This window comes from Ambystoma mexicanum, chromosome 6p, assembly GCF_040938575.1.
Source record: "Ambystoma mexicanum isolate Mex_15411 chromosome 6p, UKY_AmexF1_1, whole genome shotgun sequence".
Classification (NCBI taxonomy): domain Eukaryota; kingdom Metazoa; phylum Chordata; class Amphibia; order Caudata; family Ambystomatidae; genus Ambystoma; species Ambystoma mexicanum.
In genome coordinates this window covers 1251731007-1251752201 of record NC_090935.1, presented here as the reverse complement: position 1 = coordinate 1251752201, position 21195 = coordinate 1251731007, and the positions used below count along the sequence as shown (strand labels likewise).

The 21195-nt window shown below is 48.1% G+C and overlaps 1 protein-coding gene across 3 annotated transcripts in view; it reads left to right on the top strand.

The window, feature by feature from the left end:
- Positions 1 to 21195, top strand: part of VPS13A (vacuolar protein sorting 13 homolog A) — a 2994934-nt gene that overhangs the window by 2924885 nt on the left and 48854 nt on the right. For 2 of the 3 annotated variants that reach the window (XM_069625905.1, XM_069625904.1), the window contains 2 exons: positions 1787 to 1872; positions 3076 to 3199. In XM_069625905.1, the coding sequence (XP_069482006.1) occupies positions 1787 to 1872; positions 3076 to 3199 (210 nt within the window). Of the gene's footprint in view, positions 1 to 1786; positions 1873 to 3075; positions 3200 to 21195 lie in introns of those variants that run through there. The other variant, XR_011280366.1, reaches the window with a different exon arrangement.

Genomic DNA, 21195 nt, shown 5'->3' with positions numbered 1-21195 from the left:
TGCGTTCCCACCCATCCCTCTGCTCCAACAGCTCTCTGCAAGTTCTGGGCCTCTGTGGGTATCAGCCTTATCCTGGTTGCCCCTCTCTGGCCTTTCGAGACCCTGGTTTTAGGATCTGCTGCAGTTGTGCTCCCACGGTCCCCTCCATCTTCCGATCCCCAGCAAGGGGCTTCTTGACACAGGGGGGCGTGGCAGTGGAACATCCAGACCCGGCCAAACTGGCCCTAGCGGCCTTGTTCCTGATCAGCTGAGGCTTCAACATGCTCAATTTGGGAGGACAACTGGGACATCATTCAGCAGGCCAGTAGGCCCTCAACTCGGTCCCAGTATAAGAGCAAATGGGCGCGCAACAATGGGCTGGACCCTGCCACCTGTCCTCTGGATGACGTATTGGGTTTTTCTGCACACCTGGCTCGTTCTGGCGTTCAGTTGGATACTTGCTGCATGCATTTGACAGCTAGCAGGGCTTACGAGAATTTCGTGGAGCATGTGTTTTTGGTAGCCAACCCGGTAGTTAAGGCCCACCTTAAGGGGTTGTCGAGGCTTTTTCATACGGTGCAGAGACATCATCCTTTCGAGTCTATGGCTTCTGTGGACATCTGCTTGGTGGCGCTAAAGACTGTTTTATTGGTGGCTCTCCCCTCTGCGCTTCGTGTGGTCATCTTACGCACTCACCCACATTTCTTGCCCAAGGTGGTCTCTCCATTTCATCTGAGTCAAGAAATCTACCTGCCAGTGGTCTTCCCAAACCCACACTCAGAGACAGAGGGGGCCCTGCATTCCCTGGACTTCAAGAGAGTCCTCAAGTTTTAGCTCTCTTGGACAAAATCATTCATGACGTCTGAGCCATTGTTTGTGACTTTTGGGGGCTCCTTCCCCGGCTCTCAGGCTCCTAAGGCTTCCACCGCCCATTGGATGGTCCAGGCCATTTCGGAGGAGTTTACGTTTCAGAGACACGCTTCTTGGGAGGTCATCAGCAAAGTGGCTACTTGGGCCATTCTTTCGGCCTTCTGTAAGCACTACTCACTGGAACCAGCTCCAGCCGCGATGCAGAGTTTGGTCAGGCAGTTCTGAAGAACCTTTTTTGCTTCACCCTAGATATGAGGCAGGTTGTCACAGCTCCACTCTATGTTTCTTGTTCGGTGGAATCGTCCACAAGGATGGAGGAAAGGGGACGGGACGTATGAGTAATTAAAGTTACTCACTGTAGTGATTAGACTACTCATAGTCCTTAGTCCCCTTTCCTCAATACGTCCCACCCACCTTCCCCCGCTAGTATGCCAAGGGCTAATATATAAGTGTAGCCAGGTATCTAAGCGTCCAATGTGTTCAAAGGGGACTGAGATGAGGCGCCAGAGGGTGGGGCCTCGGAGGGGGGGTTCTTACGCCCAAGGCCACGCACCCACGCTCTATACTTCATTTAAAGGGGAAGCACTGTTTTTCACTGCCAAAAGTTCTGTTACTGTCCCCATGTTATGGGACGCCCACAAGGATGGAGGAAAGGGGACTAAGGACTATGAGTACTCTAGTTTCAACGGTGAGTAACTTTAATTTGTCTTCTTCCACTTAAGTTTTGTTGGTGCTCATATTAATTTAAGTGTATATTGTAGCTGAACCATTCTTGTAAAATACGTTTAGAAGTAGTCATAAATTAAGATGTATCACAGTTGCCTAAATGATATAGTAAATACTTTTTTTAACATTAAACCATAACTTTGACTTTCATGGAAACTTTGCCTAAATAGTAGATAATGTTAAGTAACATATTGTTTGTTTCCCCTTCTAGAAAATTGAAAATGGAAGATTTGCGAAATACAAATACTTTGCACATGCCATGATCAATTCTACTGACTTGTTAATGATAACAAAAAGGTATTTCTATTCATACTGTATAGATTAAGCCAAGTTTCATCATACACTAATTCCATTGAATTGAGCTTCAGAAAACCACAACATTAACTTTTCTTCACACTAACAACATTTAACACCTCATATGCAATGTTCTGCTCTCAGCCCTGCAGTACCTAAGTAATAAACATCCGTTCTGGGGGCAGAACCAGGTGGTAATGGCCGGGGGCCAACGATTTAGGCCCATGCAAAGCAAGGGCCTTAATGCTGGGCCCTTGTGCTCTTACAACCCAGTTCAGCCCCTGGAATGGCTGTTTATTGCTATTAGCATCCCAAGGCCAACCTACTGGGTGCTAAGAGCAATCGATTTGTGAAAAACAACTGGTTGCGGCATTCGCAAAATCTTTTTTTTCTCACAAATACTTCCTCACCTAACATCGGTGCTGTGGAAATGGAGGGTGGGTCTCAGTGCAGAGCCCCTATTCTATTTCCTTGGAGGTCATGGGGTGTGAAAGCATATATTTCGCTTTGGTCTTTCTTTTCTTTAACACTTAAAGGGAAAATGTTCCTCAATCTTTGGTCTCTTATATAGAAGTTCCTTTGTTCCCGGCTGAGATTTTTTAAACTTTTATATGCTATCAAAGAGAATACATTCAATGGTGACATTGAAGGGAAGCTACTACACTTAGTCTTCACCTTTCTGCCTAATTTCAAAATCTGTGTCAACTTGCACGGCCCTCTCGTATTATAAGAGTAGAAGTAGAAAGAGGAAGAGATGGAGAAAATCACCCTTCCTGCTCTTCCCCCTCCTCCCGCTCAGACTTTTGCATGGAAGGAAAGTTGCTGCAGTTTGGAATTAATGATGCTGTCAAGAGCATTGAACCTGAACATTATTCTGAGATCTGTGTCATACAGGCTCACACAATCCGAGATCAGGATCAGCTTGACCTTGACTTTTCTCTTACCAGCTGAACTGATCCAGATAAGCACAGACGAAACGTGTGAAACGTGTAGACTCCATTCATAGTTTAATGATAGTCTTGCTATTCACTAGCAATCAGCTTTTATTCCTCTCTCTCGTTTTGTGATCCATAGTATGACAGAGCTGATGTAGTTGAATCTGAGTTGAATCTGTTTTGCTCCCTTTCTCCAAAGTCTCCCTATCCCTTTTATATGCTGTTTTATAGGGTGCTTTCTGATATGATGATTTGTTTTTTGTTGTGCCAGCGGGGTTCTGTTTGTGACAAAAGGAACATTTGGACAGCTGACATGCGAGTGGCAGTACACTTTTGATGAGTTTACCAAAGAGCCATTTATTGTGAGTGGAAGACGGCTACGCATTGAAGCAAAGGTATGCTTTGTTCATTACGGCTATTTTATTTAACAGTTGGGCAATTGGTCCAGGGATATCAAAGTGTGGTACAGTTATAAAATGCGGAATTGAAAGAAATATCACATTTTAGATATTAAATGTAAAATGAAAAGTTCACTGTACATTACAGTAAAGTATCTTTGTTCATATTTTTTAACACCTTTTTTGTGTCGGTTAAAGAAGAAGGTCCTGAGGTGATTGCAATCTCTGTAGTTAAACATGTATCTGAAATAAATATGGTTTTCGTCTGCTTTCCTAGAGAGTATCATTCAGAACACCAACCAAATCCTATTCTAGGTTGCAGGTGCCATTTCCGGAAAAGGATTGGTTTTTAGTCTAGCATTTATTTTTATTTGGGTGTCTGAAATAACAGCGCTGCTTTACTCTTCAAGGATTTCAAACGCCTGAAAATGTTTCTCAACTAATAGATGAACAGAAAACCAAGGTGAATTGCCTTAAAAGTAAGATATACCCCTATACGAAGTAATCAGAATTCCAAGCAAAGTCATTGGATTGGATAGGAGTATTGCCACCCCACTTCCTTGCTCCTGATGTCCATGTCAAAGATTTCTGTTACCAGACTCTAATTACATCTCTAGATTCACATTATCTTTTTCCCCCTTACTTAATAGGCTACTGTTTGCTGTGCAGTACATTTTCCACAGTCCCATATGTCTTTCCTGCCTATGTAGACCGCTTTCTTGGAATCTTTCCTTTACCATTTGACTTTGCTGACATCACGTTGTACGTCATGTGCAAAGATGCAACCCAAGTCCCTAAGTGAGAGGGCCGTAAAACTGGGTTTGGTCCGACCGGTCGCTAAATCGGCGGCACAGTCCCTCGTTCGGTCCTAGCAGGCTGAGACAGAGGAGCCCAATCCTAACAAGGGGAAAGATCGACAATCCAAGAAGACTAAGAAACGGTCCCACTTCAGGAGCCATTCCTTGTCATCTTCCTGTGTGCCTTTGATGCAAGTCCAGCTCGTCGTCGGATCGAGGTAAGCCCTCATCAGGGCCGACCACTGAGGACAAGTGGGAAAGCTTTAAGACTTCCATACTTGATATGTTTAGGGGGAAAAGCTGTGGTAAGTGCGGCTCCGGCCCTACAAACCAACAAGCAATCGTGGCAAAAGCGGCGCTCTGTGCTCCAGACCCCAAGCCAGCCATTCTGTCTACAGCTTCGATGTCGAACACGCCTTCGGGTGTCATGCCTACCACACATAAATCGCAGAAGGGGCGTAAGACGGAGGCTCATGACGCCCATCGGTTATGCGAGCGTCCCTCTGTGCTGAAAGAGTCTTCGGCATCGAAAGCTTCGGCTTCGAAACACATTCTCAAGCCCTCGACAGCGACAGTCAGCGATGGTTCATTTGTGCTGCTTCACTCTCTGTGGTACCCCGGCAGTGGATCTATTCACCATGGAGTCCAACAGGAAGTGCAAACAGTTTTGCTCGAGGGAATTCCCAACGAACGGCGCACTGTGGGGCGCGTTTCTGGTGGATTGGATCTTCCCTCTCCACTACGCCTTTCACCCTGATTCCCATCATCCCTTGGATTTTCAGGAGGTTCAATAGATTTCGAGCGACCATGATCTTGATTGCCCTGAATTGAGTTAGGAGAATGTGGTACTCCGATCTCCTGGATCTGACCATTTATCCACCTCCCCGGTTGCCTCCGCGTCCGGATCACCTAACCCAGTCGGAGGGTCGAGTGCTCCACCTGACTCCGGGTTCCCTCAAAGTATATGTGTGGCTCTCGAGAGGATGAGGTATGTTGACTGGGACCTCTCTGAGGAGGTACTTGAGGTGTTTCTGGCTGCACGCAGACCTTTTTGCAAAATCTCTGTACACTTGCAGGTGGAGAAGATTTGAGGCGTGGTGCAGGGAACACGAGACTGACCCTATCTCTTCCCCCACCACTACAGTATTGGAGTTCCTTCTGTCACTGGCGTCGTCAGGCCTTCAGGTTGCCACAGTCAAAGGGTATTTGGAAGCCCTGCCTGTGTTCAAGGGGTCCCCAGCCCAAGGTTCCTTTTTTACTATTTCGATCATGACCCAGTTCCTGAAGGGCCTTCTCAACAAGTTTCTGCCAACCCCTTTTGTTGTCCCAGGTTGGGATCTTAATCTAGTTTTGACCTACTTGATGGCGGCTCAGTTTGAGCCTACGCACCCATGTTCTTTGCAGCTGTTATCCCTTAAAACAGCCTTCTTGTTCGCGATCACATCTGCCAGGAGGCTTAGCGAACTGCAAGCCTTATGGTGCAAAACTCCCTTTCTGAAGTTCTTTTGTGAGAAAGTCTCTCTTGAAGTCAGACCCGGATTCCTTCCTAAGGTGGTTTCAGAGTTTCATCTATCACAGTCTATTGATTTACATGTCTTTTACCCGCATCCCTCAAAAGAGGAAGAGCGGTTCCACCGCCTTGACCCCAAAAGAGCATTAATCTTCTATGTTGCTCGCACATCCAAGTTTAGGAAATCGGACCAGTTGTTCGTGGCCCATTCCCTGTCCAGTTAATGTCCTGCCATCACTAAACAAACTGTCACATTGGATCACTTTGTGCATATCCGAGTGTTACCAATCAGCAGACAGGGAGCTTCCTGCGGGTGTCAGCGCCCACTCTACCAGAGGGCTTTCAGCCTCTACAGACCTCCAGGGAGAAAAGCAATCCAGTGAAGGAGAAATGACTCACTGTAATGATCTTTATATGGATTCTTTGCCCGCAGATTCCTCATCGACCCTCCCATCCATCGCGGCTCAGAAAGTTGTCGCTTCTGTCCAAACAAGTAGGCATCTGGTAATGGCTCTTGAATGACCACTTTAAAAAAAAAAAGAAAACATTTTTCAATCATTGTCGTGGGGGGATCCCCCTGTTGGGATGTCTCCTTGTTAAAGTTTTTACCGGCTGATTGTCCTCCTACTGTGGTTTTATATGACGCCTGATGTCCCTTTCGGAGCCGACAATCGAGAGCCGGACAAGACGGATGGCCGATTGACGGACGAGTCGAGGTCCACTACGCCCCCTGTCGAAATGTTTCCAAACAGCAGAGCTGGATGATGGATAGCTATCATGATGAGGAATCTGCGGGAGAAGAATCCATAGAATGATCATTACGATGGTAATTCCTCCCTATCACAAGTTGTTTTTCCCTTCTGATCTGCATGTTGCCCTTACTCCACTTCTCATTCTGCGCTTCTCCCCAATCACACAATTACGCATAGAATACAATGATTCTAATTTATTTGAAGAGGTTTATCACTGTCATGTTTTTGTTCAACTTCTTTTCCTACTTATTGCACTATTTTCTCTCTCTCGTTTTCTCTGGTTACAGAATGTGACCACCTTTTCCTTAGTTAACATGCTAACTCTACTGCTGACCTAATCTATAAAGCACTAGTTTCAGTTCTAGGAGTATGTTAACATATATGGTACAGTTTTGTCAAAGCTGTTTGTGTTATTTACGCAGTGTAATGGGACACTGCATGCTGTGGAGTTTCTAAATTTAAACAATAGAAACACATTTCTCAATGCACCTTTTGAATGGCACACATAGGAATCTGGGAAGGGGGTTGGCTGGACTTCACTGTTGCACCATTGGCGCATCCTCAAAACTATTAGATCGGCTAGCATACAACAAGCAGAAGCCCCTTCCAAGATGGCTTCCATAGTGGGACACTCTGGATGATCCAGCAGGGCTGACAGAAAAGCCATTAGCAGTATTGTTGTAGAGCTGACTAGTTAGCATGGATGGGCTTCACTATTTAAGCCACACCCGTGTGTGCAGCCTCGCTTCGCGTTTCTTCTGCTAATAGTAGTGGAACGCTTATAATTGGCTCTGTGATTGCGATCTGCTTTTCAGCATTTACTCACCATTTGATCGCCCGCTCTGCAGCTGCAGGTTTTCACAGCGAGGACGGCTTCTTCATGAAATCTGCTCCGACTACGGACCTGTAAAGGAAAAAGACAACAAGGTTAGCTGCTTCCCGCTCTCATGACATCGCGCTGATGTTAACACAAGTTTAAACATTTGAAAGTTCATTTTGCATGCGCTCAAAGGCATCACACATTATCAGGCAGAGGTACTACAAAGACTTTCGTGCGCTCGCTAGCATAGCGCATGTGACAAGTCGCGAAGAGACTTTCCATGTGTTCCCCAGCGCCTGCAAGCCTCGCAAAGACCTTTCAAGGGGAAACCAGACTGGACAGCAGACTCACATGTACAAAAAGCAAGGTGCTACAGTACCCAGGCACATAGAGACTTTCAGTAATTTCCCTCACACGTGCACCAGGCCCAAATACATTCTAAGGACGCAGGAACTATTTAGCTCATCTTTATTGCACATGGTATTCTGCTCTGAGGAAAAGAACATTGCTACGAAAAGGACAGAACTCTCATCTCAAGAAGAACAATATATAAAGAGTGTGTCGCAAGCTACAGCAGTACTGGGCATCTCCAGTGAATTAACTGGAACTACGCACACACTAACCAGAATCTATGCTCCCCTGCGTTTGATTCACACAAGGCGGGAGCTGCTGGGCAAAGAGACTGATGGCCAGCAGCTCCCGTCCTTATAAGTGTCCCCAGGGAGACCGGACCGGAAGCCAGGTCCCCCTGGGAACGCCTCTTTCGCCTTGCTGATGGGGAGAGAAGAGGAAAGAGAGGCTTGACCAGTGACCGGAAGGGGGTGGCCAGATGGGACAGCCCGCTATGTAGGCTGTCCCTCTAGCGCCCCCTGCGGGGGCCGGTCAGCCTCTTAAAGCAAAACCAAAAGTGAGGGAGGGCAACCTGGGGGAGGTGGGTTGGAGATACCCCTATAGCCATATTACCCACACCTGACACGCATGCTCTTGTTGTGGGCAAGGATCCCAGTGGTAGTCTGACATCCGGTGGAACCAGCTCCCCCTACACTGCAGCACACCTCCAGTCGAACGCCGTGAACCCAGGTGTCCTTGCAGAGTCCAAGGTAAGCGATACATCATCTTATACAGAGTAAAAGGCATGCTGTCTCCACTAGCTGTTTGGACGAGAGGTACAGCGTTCCCTAGAGCTTGTGTGTGTGAGAGAGAGAAAGAGAGCGAGAGAGAGGGAGAGAGGAGCTAGAGGAAGGTTGGAGGCGAGAGAGCAAGGGAGAGGTTGGTGCAGGAGATGGGGAGCATGAGCAGGAAGAGGTGGAGGCATACGAGCTGAATCAGGAGGTTGATGGGTTAGAGTAGGTGTGAGAGTGCGTGCACGAGCGCGAGGAGGTGGAGGATGAAAAGCTAAAACAGGAAGTAGTGGAGGATTTGGAACTGGAGAGTCATCTGAGAGATGAGCCAGGAGCAGGTGGGGGGGGGGGTCTGTTCCACTGGACCACAGTGGTCCAGTACCCAGGTGGAATGTGCAGGTTAAGGAAAAATACCGGTGGAGGACCTGGGGGCAGCAGCAGCTGGCAGGGTCCAGACAGAGAGTACTGGGAGGGTTGCTGAAGTGAGATTGAAGTTCTATGTCCCTTTAAGTCTACTTTGGAGTGCTATATCCTTTTCATTAGCAATACCAGAAAAACAAGCAGAGTTCAAACTACAGTGGCAGTGGGCAGGCCATTAACCCTACCCCAAGATGCAAGAGCTAGTAACCGGATGGAGGAGGTGCAGAGGTGGGGAGGAAGGGGAGTGAAATCCTATGCAGACCAACCCAGCTAGACATATCCGAGTTGTCCCAGGGGTTCTATGTTCATTCAGCCCTAGTTTTGTTTTCGCTGCATGTTAGGAAAGATTTCAGTTATGTGCAATGTTCCCTCCATTTATTGACCCCCAAACCTTTTGCTTTTGTTTGGCTATCCTTGTCACAAGTCTGGCTGGGGAGCACAGGGCAAAGGCTATGCACTGTAGAGTAGGGGAGATTCCGGAGGCAATGCTAACATATAACAGAAACAGGGTACATACCAAGCTGATCCGAGATGAAACAGGTATTCACATGGACTGCACGGGCAGAAGCTGGCTGTAAACAAAGAGACAGAGAGAAAGCAAAGACAAGCAAATACACTGGGCAACACAGATTGATCAGAATAAAGGGTGTACTGGAATATGATAAGGGCTCTTCAGGGATTAAGGAAAGCCCTTGGGATCGGTACCAGCAGATTAATTTTAACACGGTCATACAGCAGCGTCATGAGTTAGGCGTGCAAAGGTAAAACTGGAGACCATATACTGAGGCAGGTAAGACTTCAACGGACTGCACAAAGGCAACACAAGTCATTCCCTTATCTGATCTGACTGGAGACCAACCCAGGGGTCACAATGTAAACGGATTCAAAGCGGAGGCACAACAGTGGACCAAGATGTAATACAGGTAAAAGCAGCTTTGAAAGAAATAACTAGGTACAAGACAGGATAGCGAAACACAGTACAAATCAGACTGTTTAACCCAAAAGCCGGAATGGAACATGAAATTAGATTGGTCCAAAACTGCAGCGGTAAAACAAGTAAATAAATGCAGTGGCAGTTTGCAGGTTTTAACTTTGCAAGTATACCATAAACAGAGTCTCTGAATGTGCGCATATAGCGGTGCTGGGTGGCAGGTGAGTGGGATTGTGACAATCCTAACCTGACATTTTCCAGTGGAGCCCAGCCTTCAGCTGAACTCCCCTGGGCATTTGCTCACTTGTTATGGGGGAACTGACCCATACTTCAGACTGTCAGTGCTGGGAGACTATGTTTCCCATAGTCTTTGACTATGTTGGCATTTCTTGGTAACTTTTTAACAGTGGAAAAAGTACCTTCCAGTACCGTGCGCTGGGGTCTCTTTTTGTTTTATGGGCCTATACACCCTCAAAGGATATTTTGGTGATTGTACGAGTATGCCTGGGACAAACTGGTGGCAGCAGTTACTTTTCATGTTTTACTTCTTTTTACTGAGTTAAACTGCGTTTTGCTCAAGACTGTGGCCAGGTCTGAAAATGGCCGAGCCACAAGTCTTTTGTTCTGTCCCATGGCCATTTTGTCATTTGCCTTCACCCAGGTCGCGTAACCCGGGTTTTCCTTATTTGGGCATGCCGCCTCCCACGAAAACTGATCTTTTTCACAGGCTTCTGCCTGTCACGTATGTGTGCCCAGGAAGAGGGCTGGAAATGTCTAGTTCCGATCCACACTACTGGTGCCATGATGTCTGGAGTGCCTGAATGACTGAGACCACCGTTGGCAGTGATTGGTCCACGTCTAGGATGCCTGCAAGAAAGCAATCTTCTATTGGAAGTCCTTGATCTTGGCACAAAACTAATCTTGGATACGAGAAACGGCTCTGCAGCCATACCAGGTCGATCACCTGTGTTCTCACCAAGCTACAGAAGAAGCCAAGAAACGGACTTGTGAAACCGCCAGAAACGCTTTGGAAGGTTTTGGCACCCTTTGCCCTCTGCTGTCCCTGTCTTCGATCAAGAAGGCCTGCCAAGGCGCTTTGCCCCTTTGGAGTAGTGGGAAAAATTACTCTTGACGCCCCCTGCTTACCCACCAAACAAGCTCCTTCGGAAGTGTTCCTGGGCCATCCAGCAAAACCTCAGGGTATCCTGCAGAACCACGGCCATCTCAAGTGCAAACCCGAGACTTGGCACATCACTTGATTGTGGTCCTGTGCATTCTCCTGCCAAATCACGCAGGCCTAGCTCCTCTGGGACCCGAATAAGGAGAGTGCGTAATGCTGCCCTCATCCACGATTCCTACGTCACTACCCTAGTGGTGACGGTTGCTATAGTTCCCCTGCTGTTCTGCTCCCCTGTGCCCTGAAGCCGGCTGCACCAGAATGTTAACTGTCCCGTCATGGACGATCGTTCTCCACTGCAGCCGCTGAGAGCCAGAGCGCCGCGAAACTGCAGGGCTAGAACCTATTAGCGACCTCGGCTAAACTGGCAAAGTTTGGTCCGGACTGTGCCGAGGGTCGGTGAGTACTTGCATAACTTACTGGTGGCCTTTTTACGCACAAGTATTTCTTAAAGGTATTTAAACTTGGCTGGGTTAGCCTGCACTCCCTAGCTATTCCCCCCTTTTGAACACTCCTTTGCTGCCAAGGGCAGGGCCTACTCGAATAGTGGGAACCAATTCTTCATCGCCTCAAGCCCCTTCCTGACTTGCTACAGCCCCTAGAAGAAGACCGGCTTTTTGTTCAACTCTGCGATCGTGAGTTTTTACACAAAACTGTACTGTTGAGCACAAGTATCCCAACTTCTTAGGGTTGTACACGAACGATGGGGAAAGAAATCTGAAGAATTGCCTATTGCCATTCGTTTACAAAACATAAATATTTGTGTGATAACTGTTTTCCTCATTTCAAAGTTACTTGTGTCTAATTGGTCCGGCCGATAATAAATGTATAGATAATTTTCATATACACTTGACTAAGTAATTTGTGGTTTGTTACTGTGCATGCTCATTGTGGGCTTCCGATCACTCTCACCCCTCCTGAGACTTGGTCTTAACCGCCTGCCAAGCTACCTAGATTGGTCTTGCTTGTCCAGAAGGTTATGATATGATATGATATTTTATTTGTATCGCGCTCGTACACAAGTGTTTCAGAGCACGACTAGTCAAGGGAGGGGAACATGGGAGAAAACAGAACAACATAAAAACGATCTTACTAGGCCCAGTGACATTAAGAACGTGCAAGTGCATGGGAAAAGGGAAAAAGTGCATGGAAGGGGGAGAGTGGAAAGTGCAGAAGCCGAGGAGCACAGAAAAATAAAATAAATAGAAAATTGAGGCAAACTGTGGTAGTGCAGCCAGCAAGTGGCAAGTGCTGTGTTTAAGGCAGCAGACTGGGTAAGTCTGAATAAGTGCAGAAAAAGAAGAAAAATGGGGGGGGTGTATGGGTACAGATACAGTCCCCAGTGCAAGGGGTGGCCAGGAGGCAGTGCAGGAAGGTGGCAGGGTGAGCAGGTACCTGGGCCCAGGGGACAGAGGGTGGCCAGGTGCACAGTGCCAAGAGAGCAGATCAGCAGGGGAGAAGGGGAGCGAAGGCAGAAGCAAAGAGGAAGGTTTTGAGGTGCTTCCGGAACCGGAGATGGTTCTCCTCGAGATTTAGAGTGGCAGGGAGGCTGTTCCAGAGGGAGGCCCCAGCCGAAGATAGAGATCTACCCCCAGCTCATTTCTTTGAAAAACGACTGACCCTGAAGGAGTTAGAGGTAGAGGAACAAAGAGCTCGAGAGGGGAGGTATTTGCGGAGGGATAGATGACGGTATTTTGGACCCAGGCCCCAGAAAGCCTGTGGACAATGCAGAGGGTTTTGAATTTAATCCTTGCATCCACTGGGAGCCAATGGAGAGATTTCAAAGCTGGAGAGATACGATCCCAGAGCTTGAGGCCAAGAACAAGTCTTGCAGTCCTGTTCTGGATAAGTTGTAGAGGGCGGAGAGTAGAGGCAGGTAGATTTAGAAAGAGGCTGTTACAATAGTCCAAGCTAGAGAGAACCAGAGCTTGGGATATCATGAGCTTCTGGGGGGAAGGAGAGGAAAGGCAGAATACCTCTGAGGAGGTGCAATCGGAAGTTTGACTTTTTAGAGACATCAGAGATATGGGCCGCAAAGGAAAGTGTGGAGTCAAAGATGACGCCAAGGTTCTTAGCCTCGCAGGTTGGGGTAGGAGGAGGGCCAAGGGAGGCCGGCCAGAGAGTGAGGGAAAAGGATGGAGATGGTGTGCCGATGAGGAGGATCTCCGTCTTGCTGGCATTCAGACAAAGATCATTGGCGGCACACCAATTTTGAATGGCAGTTAGGCAGTCAGATATGAGAGAGGGAGAGGAGGTGGCCGAGGGCAGCCGGAAAATTAGTCATCAGCGTAGCACTGGAAATTTGAGCAGAAAATGGCAATGCAGTGAGCGAGAGTTGCCAGGTATTGGTTGAAAAGCCAGGGTGAGAGGTTAGACCCCTGGGGAACCCCACAGGTGGAGAGGAAGATAGATGATAGGAAAGACCCCAGTTGGACTTGGGAGAGTCGATCAGCGAGGAAAGAGGTCAGCCAGGCCAGAGCCTGATCAGTGATACCCAGATTATCACGGAGACGGTTGAGCAGGATGGTGTGGTTGACCGTGTCGAAGGCAGAAGAGAGATCAAGAAGGATGAGGACAGAGGGAATGTTAGAATCAAGGTTGGAGAGCAGATCTTCACAGATATTGAGGACAGCAGTTTCCGTGCTTCTGGCCGCTCTGAAGCCAGACTGGTGGTCATGGAGACAACCAACAGAATCTGAATGAAGGTTAAGATGAGAGATGGCCAGCTTTTCCAGGAGTTTGCCCAGAAAGGGGGTAATGGAAATTGGGCGATAGTTTGCCGGACAGGAAGGATCAGCTGTGGGTTTCTTGAGAAGAGGATGCACAAGGGAGTGCTTCAGAGGGGAGGGGAAGGATCCTGAGGCAAACGAGTGGTTGCAAAAATCAGCAAGGGCAGGAGCGAGGGTGTCAATGTGGTCCTTGATGGTTTTGGAGGAACAGGGATGAACCTGTTTTGACGAGTCTTTCATAGATCGGACTTGTCTAGCGACCTCGTCAGGGGAGAAAATAGGAAAGGAAGAGAAGGATGGTGGGTGGATGCTTAAAGGGGGGTCTCCAAGCACAGACTGAGGGGGGAATAGGAGGAGGGAGGGGAGGCGTGGGTGGACAGGATGTCCTGGGTTTTAGAGATAAAGTGTGAGGCAAGGGCATTGCAGAGAGCCTGGGAGGCGAGAGGAGGGGAGGAGACTGCTGCAGGGTTGTCAAGCTCCTTGCAGATTTTAAAGAGTTCAGCCGAGTTGTTGGATGCCACAGAGACACGGGCTTGAATGTGTGCTCTCTTATTAGTGCGGACAGAGAGTCGGTATTGCCTTTGGAGCAGGCGACAGGCCAGTTTGTCAGGATGAGCAAGACCTCCATTTCCTCTCAGCAGCCCTACACTTAGTTTAAGTGTAGCTAGGTCGGAATCATACCAGGAATTGCACTTGGCTTTGGACTTAAAGCGGATCCTCATGACAGGGGCAAGAGCATCAAGAGTATCAGAGATGGAAGAGTAGAGAAGGGACAGGGTTGTGTCAGGGTGTGAGTCAGCCAGGGGAGGAGGAGGGGGAGAGAAGGTGGCAGCGAAATCCTCAGCTGACACACGCTTCATCGGTCGGATGTCCGAGAAGGTAAGTGGAAGTGTTGGGGTGTGGTTGGCTTGGGGAGAAGAGAGTGAGAGATGGGAGGAGAGGAGGCAGTGGTCACTCCAGGAGAGAGGAGTGGTCAGAGGAATAGAGAGGGGGAGACCAGGGGAGATCAAGACATCAAGTGTGTGTCCTGCAGAGTGCATCGGGCCAGAGGGGAGCATAGAGAGGGAGAGGGTATCGCAGAGGTTGCGAAAGAGCAGCGATGAGGGACATTGAGAATCGAGGTGAATGTTGAGTTCACCAAGGAGGAGGCGTTGAGTGGTTGAGGCCAGGAGGGAGGAGGAGAGGTCGGCCCACTCAGAGAGAAAAGAGGTGATTTGCCCGGGGGGGCCGGTAGAGAGTAGCAACAGTAAGAGAGTGGCTAGGAGAGAGTGAGAGCCTGCAGACAAGGCATTCAAAAGAGGAGTAAATCTGAATGGGAATGATAGTGGCAGGAATCCACTCAGGAAAGATCAGGGCTACGGCCCCTCCAGGTCGAGTGGATCTGGGTGCAGAGAGGATCTTGTAGCCCTCAAGGAGTAGAGTGTCAAAGCTTGTGACAGAGCAAGCCGTGAACCATGTCTCCGTAAGACCGAGGACATCAAGGTCCAGTTCTTCAAGGAGGTGGCAGATGTCAGAGGCGTGTTTGACAGCAGAGCGAGAGTTGAGAGTGGCAAGATGAAGGCCTTAAAGACCTTCCGGGGAGAGGTACAAATCAGAGGTATGCCCTACAGAGTTGTGGAGGTAGCCTGAAGAGTGGCAGAGGAGGAGGAAAAAGTGGGTAAGGTAGCCAGGGAGTGAGAGGAGGGGACAGCTGGAGATGATAGGAAGTTGATGAGGCGAGGGAAACGCCTATCGAAGAGGAGATTGGCCTGAGGACCTTGGACCATGACAGTGCCATTTAGGTAGACATTAAGGATGACTCTGAAGGAGTCGAAAGAAGCCATGAGGACATCCCAGCGAGTGCCACCACTAATGGGAGAGGAGGAGACAGGACAAAGCACAGAGATCATATGGGGGGTTCCAATGTTTCACTAAACCGAGGGTGGCCCCCCTAATCTTCTGCACACCAGGTCAGAAATCCATTTTAACAAATTGGTGTACAGCGGTGGGATAAGATCGGAGGTACCCAGTGTTGCACACTGGTAAGGTACCCAGGTTACACTTACATGAGAGACAGTGTTTTTAAATTAGAGTTAACTGTTAGCCACCTGCTAACAGTTGATAGTATGAAATCAATTACAGACATTGCTTTAGGTGCCTCTAAGTCTGAGACACTAATAAAGATATGTACTGAAAGGGGCCTCTCAGCCACTGGTCCTAATTCCGAAAAGATTCAAAGGATCACAGATTGGCAAGAAATGCGAATTCTGGCTTTTTCTTATGATATTACAGAAGGTACTGGGGCTATCCCAAGTACCAGTAATGTGTTTACTAGTGCTACCATAGAGAGAGATCAGGATGATGATGTTGATGAAGATGTGTCCTCTGTCTCACTGATCGGCTCTGGGGCTGAAGCCATATCACCAGTTTAAGCTTGTTAGACTTGCAGGGCACCAATGGTTCCAGTAGAGGGTCTGGTAATGGGGCTGGCCCCTCCTCTCATCCAAGATTTCCAAAAGATCTGCTTAGTGTGTATGATGACAAGAATTACATCATGGACTGGTTGGCTGCATTTGAGTATGCATTTGAGGTGCCAAGAGGTAGTGGATGCTGATAAGATTGCATGGTTGCTCAGTCCACTACCCCATTCTGGCTGCAGTGCTATTATGGCTGTGTCAAAGGCTGACAGAAAAGACTTTGCAAAATTGAAGCAAACTTTGGTCTTAAAGTTTGGGAAGACCCCTGCACAATACTTAAAACGTTTCAGAGAAAAGAAGAAAAAAGAACGCAATGCTTGGGTTTCTTATGTTGCTGATTCTTTTAAAAACCTGACTGGTTGGGTGGAAGGATACAAGGTCACCACCTTTGAGGGTATGATGTATTTAGTCATGCTTGACATTTTCTTTGCTTCTTGTTCCCCTGAGCATAAGCAGCACTTGGCTGACTCTAAGGAGATAGATCCTAAAAAGTTAGCCATTGCAGCAGATTTATGGGTGTCACATAGGGTGTCCCATAAGGACAAGCCTGCTTCTGGTAAGCAGGAGGAGGGGGAAAAAACAAGGGTAAGGAGGAGGGGGAACTGAAAAAATCTTCTTCCCAGAAGGGCCAAAACATGTTTAAAAAGGGTAAGTCACCTTAGAACAGTCAGAGTAGTGGGAGTAACCCTCCCAAGTATAGCTCAGGTTACAGTAAGCCTCTCTATGTGCAGAGACCCAGTGGATCATGTGTGGCTTGTGGAGCAACTGGCCATGTGATGTGGGGCCCTAGATGTAAGGTCAAAGCCTTGTGGGTCCACTCTGTGAGTCTGGCCTTCCCCTCCTATGAAAAGGAAGACATTATCACAGGGGCATCCTTCTCCCCAGATTCCTTCCGGAGTGGGATAGAATCTGAGGTAGTCTTAGTTTCTCAGGGTTCTTGGGAGCCAAGAGTTTCAGAAGCTTATGTGAAAATACCTGACAACACCAAGCACTACTTTAAAGACAGTGTGCTGCTCAATGGAGTTGATACTCCTGCCCTTAGCAATAGTGGAGCCAGCAGAACTGTGGTGGATGCCATTCTGGTCAATCAGGAGGAGCCTGCCAGAGCTCCCTGATGGCCAACAAGTTGGCTGATGGCCCCCTCCCAGGTTCCCAGTAATGCCTGTAAATCTGACTATTAATGGTGCAGTAGTAAGGAATCCTGTGAGTATACAGAGGTCAGTACCTGGAAAGGTTCTGCTGGGAAATGACATCAGAGACTTAGGTCTTGTGGGGATACAACAGAAAACCATGCACAAGGACACAAACAAGAGCTGCCCTGACCAAGTCCAAGGCTGAACCAAAGCCAAAGGGGAAACCCAAGGCTAAGAGAGTCGGAAAATCGAGGGAGAGAGAATATTCCCCCAAACTCATCTAACACTGAGGTGGAGGTAGTTGGCTAAGCACCTGAATCTGACGAGGAAGAGGTTCTGACTGAAATACTCAACCCACATGACCATCCTGAATGCCAAGGTTTATTGGTTGAAGTTGGTCCTGATAGGGAAGAGTTTACGAAGGGCCAGTGTGAGTGCCCATCTTTGGAAGGCCTAAGGAGACAGGCCTGCTCCCAGCTTGAGCGTGAACCTCCTGGGGAGCAGAGGATTTATTGGAAAGGTGGGCTTCTGTACAGTGAGCCCACAAGGGTCTACTGAAGGAGAACATGGGAGGTTGGTGGTCCCCTTTCAAGTCCGACCCTTCCTCCTTTAACTGGTGCATGAAGTCCCCCCTGCTGGTCACCTTAGGATCAAAAGAACCAAGCAAATGTTATCCATGGACTTCTACTAACCAAAATTGGGGGTACACGCAGAAAGTAATTGGAGGAGTTGTGCCACTTGCCAGATCTCTGGTAGGAGTGGCTCAACAATCCAGACTCCATTGGTGCCACTCCCTGCTGTGGGAGTGCCATTTGTGAGGGTAGGGATTGATATTGTTGGTCCCCTTGACCCTCGGACATCCTAGCAATAGGTTTATCTTGGTGCTGGTTGACCATGCCACCAGATATCCTGAAGCCATCCCATTGAAGACAGTGACTGCCAAGTCAGTTGCTAAAGCTTTACGGGGCATATGTACTAGGTCTGGCTTCCCTAAAGAAGTTGTGTCTGATAGAGGCAGCAACTTTATGTCCAGGTATATGCAAGCCATGTGGAAGGAGTGTGAGGTCACTTATACGTTTTCATCAGTTTATCATCCACAAATGGCAGAGTTGAGAGGTTTAATAGAACTCTCAAAAGCATGATTGGGGCTCTGGAAGAACCTCAAAGGAGAAAATGGGATCTCCTGTTACCAGGCTTACTTTTTGCCTAGTAAGAGGTACCTCAAGAGAGGTTGGCTTTAGCCCCTTCGAGCTTCTTTTTGGTCACCCTGTAAGGGGACCACTGGCCATAGTAAAGGAAGGGTGGGAGCTCCCCACTCCAATGTACTGTGTGTTGGGTTTAAGGAAGAGGATGGTCCTCTTGATAGCTCAGACAAGTGACAAGTTGAAGGCTGGTCAGGCATTTGTCAAACATTGATATGACCAGAAAGCTTCACTTGTTCACTTTACCACAGGTCATGAAGTCTTGATCATGAATTCCATAAGGCCTAGTGCCCTACGGGATAAATGGTCAGGCCCTCACACAGTTGTGGAGCAGCTGGGTGAGGTCAACTATTTAGTGGACCTTAGAAAGCCTGGGCATGCCCCAAAAGTGTTTCACATAAATAGACTGAAGGTGTTCATCCCTAGGGTTGAAATAGCTGCACAGCTACTGGCTTCAGATATGGAAGATGAGGAATCAGACCTGTTCCAGAATGGTCCTTCAGATGGCTCCACTGAGCGTGTCCATGTGGCCCCTCACCTGACTTCTGACCAACAAAGGGAAGTAAAAACTTTGCTGAGGCAGTTCTCCTCCTTGTTCTCACTGACTCCAGGTTTGACACCTTGGTGCAAACACGAGCTTGACACTGGAGATAGTGTACCTACCAAAAGTAGGGGTTACAGAATGACAGACAAGCTAAGATCCTACATCAAGGCTGAGGTCAACAAGATGTTGGATCTAGGAGTGATTGAGCCTTCCAGTAGTCCCTGGTCCAGCCCTGTGGTTTTAGTGCCAAAAGCTGGTACCTCAGAACGGTTCTGTGTGGATTATAGGGCTCTGAATGCTGTCACCAGGACAGATGCTCACCCCCTACCTAGAACTGATGAGCAGGTGGATAACTTGGGTTCATCCAAGTACCTCAGCACATTTGACCTCATCGCTGGCTATTGGCAAATCGCCTCAGCATAACATGCCAATTCGAAGACCGCATTGTCAACCCCAGAAGGTCTTTACCAGTTCAGGGTAATGCCATTTGGGTTGGAAAATGCACCTGCTACTTTTCAGAAGCTTGTGAACCATGTTCTAAATGGGATGGGTGATTTATGCTTAGCCTATCTGGATGATATAGCAGTCTTCAGTGACACCTGGGAGGAACATGTAGAGCAGCTCAGAATTGTGTTACAGGCTTTTCAGAAGGCCCACTTAACCATAAAGGCCAGCAAGCCCCAGATTAGTCAATGATCAGTGGTCTACCATGGGCAGGGCATGAAGTAGGTGGAGAGAGGATTCAGCCTCTACCCAGTAAAGTACATGCAGTACAAGACTGGCCTACCCTCACTACACACACCGAAGTGACATTTTATGGCAGACTATGGCACCATAGCTGCCCTCTGACTGCTCTCACTACTCCAAAGAAGCCTAAGCAGGTCTCTTGGTCTGAGGAGTGTGAGAAGGCCTTCAATGGCTTAAAGGACTCCCTGTGCCAGGCCTCTGTTCTCAGGGCCCCTCGCTACACTGGTGCTTCTATTGTGCCGACAGATGCTTCTGACACAGGGATAGGTGCTATACTATCACAGATAAATGAAAAAGGCAAAGAACACATGATTGAATTCATTAGTCGCCAGCTTAAGGACAGAGAGCTCAGGTGGTCCACTTGGAGAAATAATGTTTCTCTGTTGTGTGGGCCCTAAGGAAGCTGAGGCCCTACCTCTATGGGACCCACTTCACTGTGCAGACTGACCATGAGCCCTTAAAGTGGCTAATTAACATGCAGGGAGAGAGAATCCAAAGTTGCTCAGGTGGTCCATAAGTCTGCAAGGGTTTGACTTCACCATTGAGCACAGGCCAGGTGTCCAACATAGCAATGCTGATGGGTTGTTCAGAATGTTTAACCGACCTGAACATCAGGCCTATCCAGGGTGGATTAGTTCACCCTGCCCTTATTCTGGGAGAGGCTAGTATTAGGAAAGATTTCAGTTATGTGCAATTTTCCCTCCATTTATGGGCACCCCAAACCTTTTGCTTTTGTTTGGCTATCCTAACCTGACTTTTCCCTGTGGAGCCCAGCCTTCAGCGGACATCCCCTGGGTTTTTGCTCACTTGTTATGGGGAAAATGACACAACCTTCAGACTGTCAGTAATGGGAAACTATGTTTCCCTTAGTCTTTGACTATGTTGCCATTTCTTGATAACTTTTGAACAGTGCACAATGTAACTTCCAGTACCATCCAGTGGTGGCAGCAGTTACTTTTCATAATGTTTTAATACTTTTTACTGAGTTAAACTGTGTTTACTGCGTTTGGCTCAAGACTATGGCCAGATCCGAAAATGGCCGAGCCACAAAGTCTTTTGTTCTGTCCCATGGCCATTTTGTCCCTTGCCTTCACCCTGGTCAAGTAACCCAGGATTTCCCTTATTTGGGCATGCAGCCTCTGCAAAAAACGATCTCTTTCGCGGGCTTCTGTCTGTCACGTATGTGTGCCCAGGAAGAGGGCTGGAACTGTCTTGGAGGACCACATCCGACCACAGGGAATGAAGTGCACAGTGGACACCTTATTTCCATGAGACTGACAGTGACTTTGTGGGACAATATCCTGAGGGTGCCACTCGGGAACCTTGCTTTAAAGAACAGAGCCTGGACCATTGGAACCTGGATAAGTGACCCTATGTGATCAGGGGACTGTGTTGTTTGAGACATCCTTACACTTTTTTCTCATCTAGAGAAGCTCCCTTCTTCGGTTTTTTAAAGGAGACCCGAGGTCCCATTGGAGGTCTCCCAAATTCACCCTTATGATCGATATGTTCTGGGTGTCCAGGTCTGATGGAACTTGGGCAGTGAGGCTCTGGGGTGGAGAGAACCTTGTATTTGATAGTTCACTGTCCTGTTGCTCAGTGAGTCTGCAATTTTATCTTGTATTCCCTGAGGTGCATAACCTTTATGCTTGTG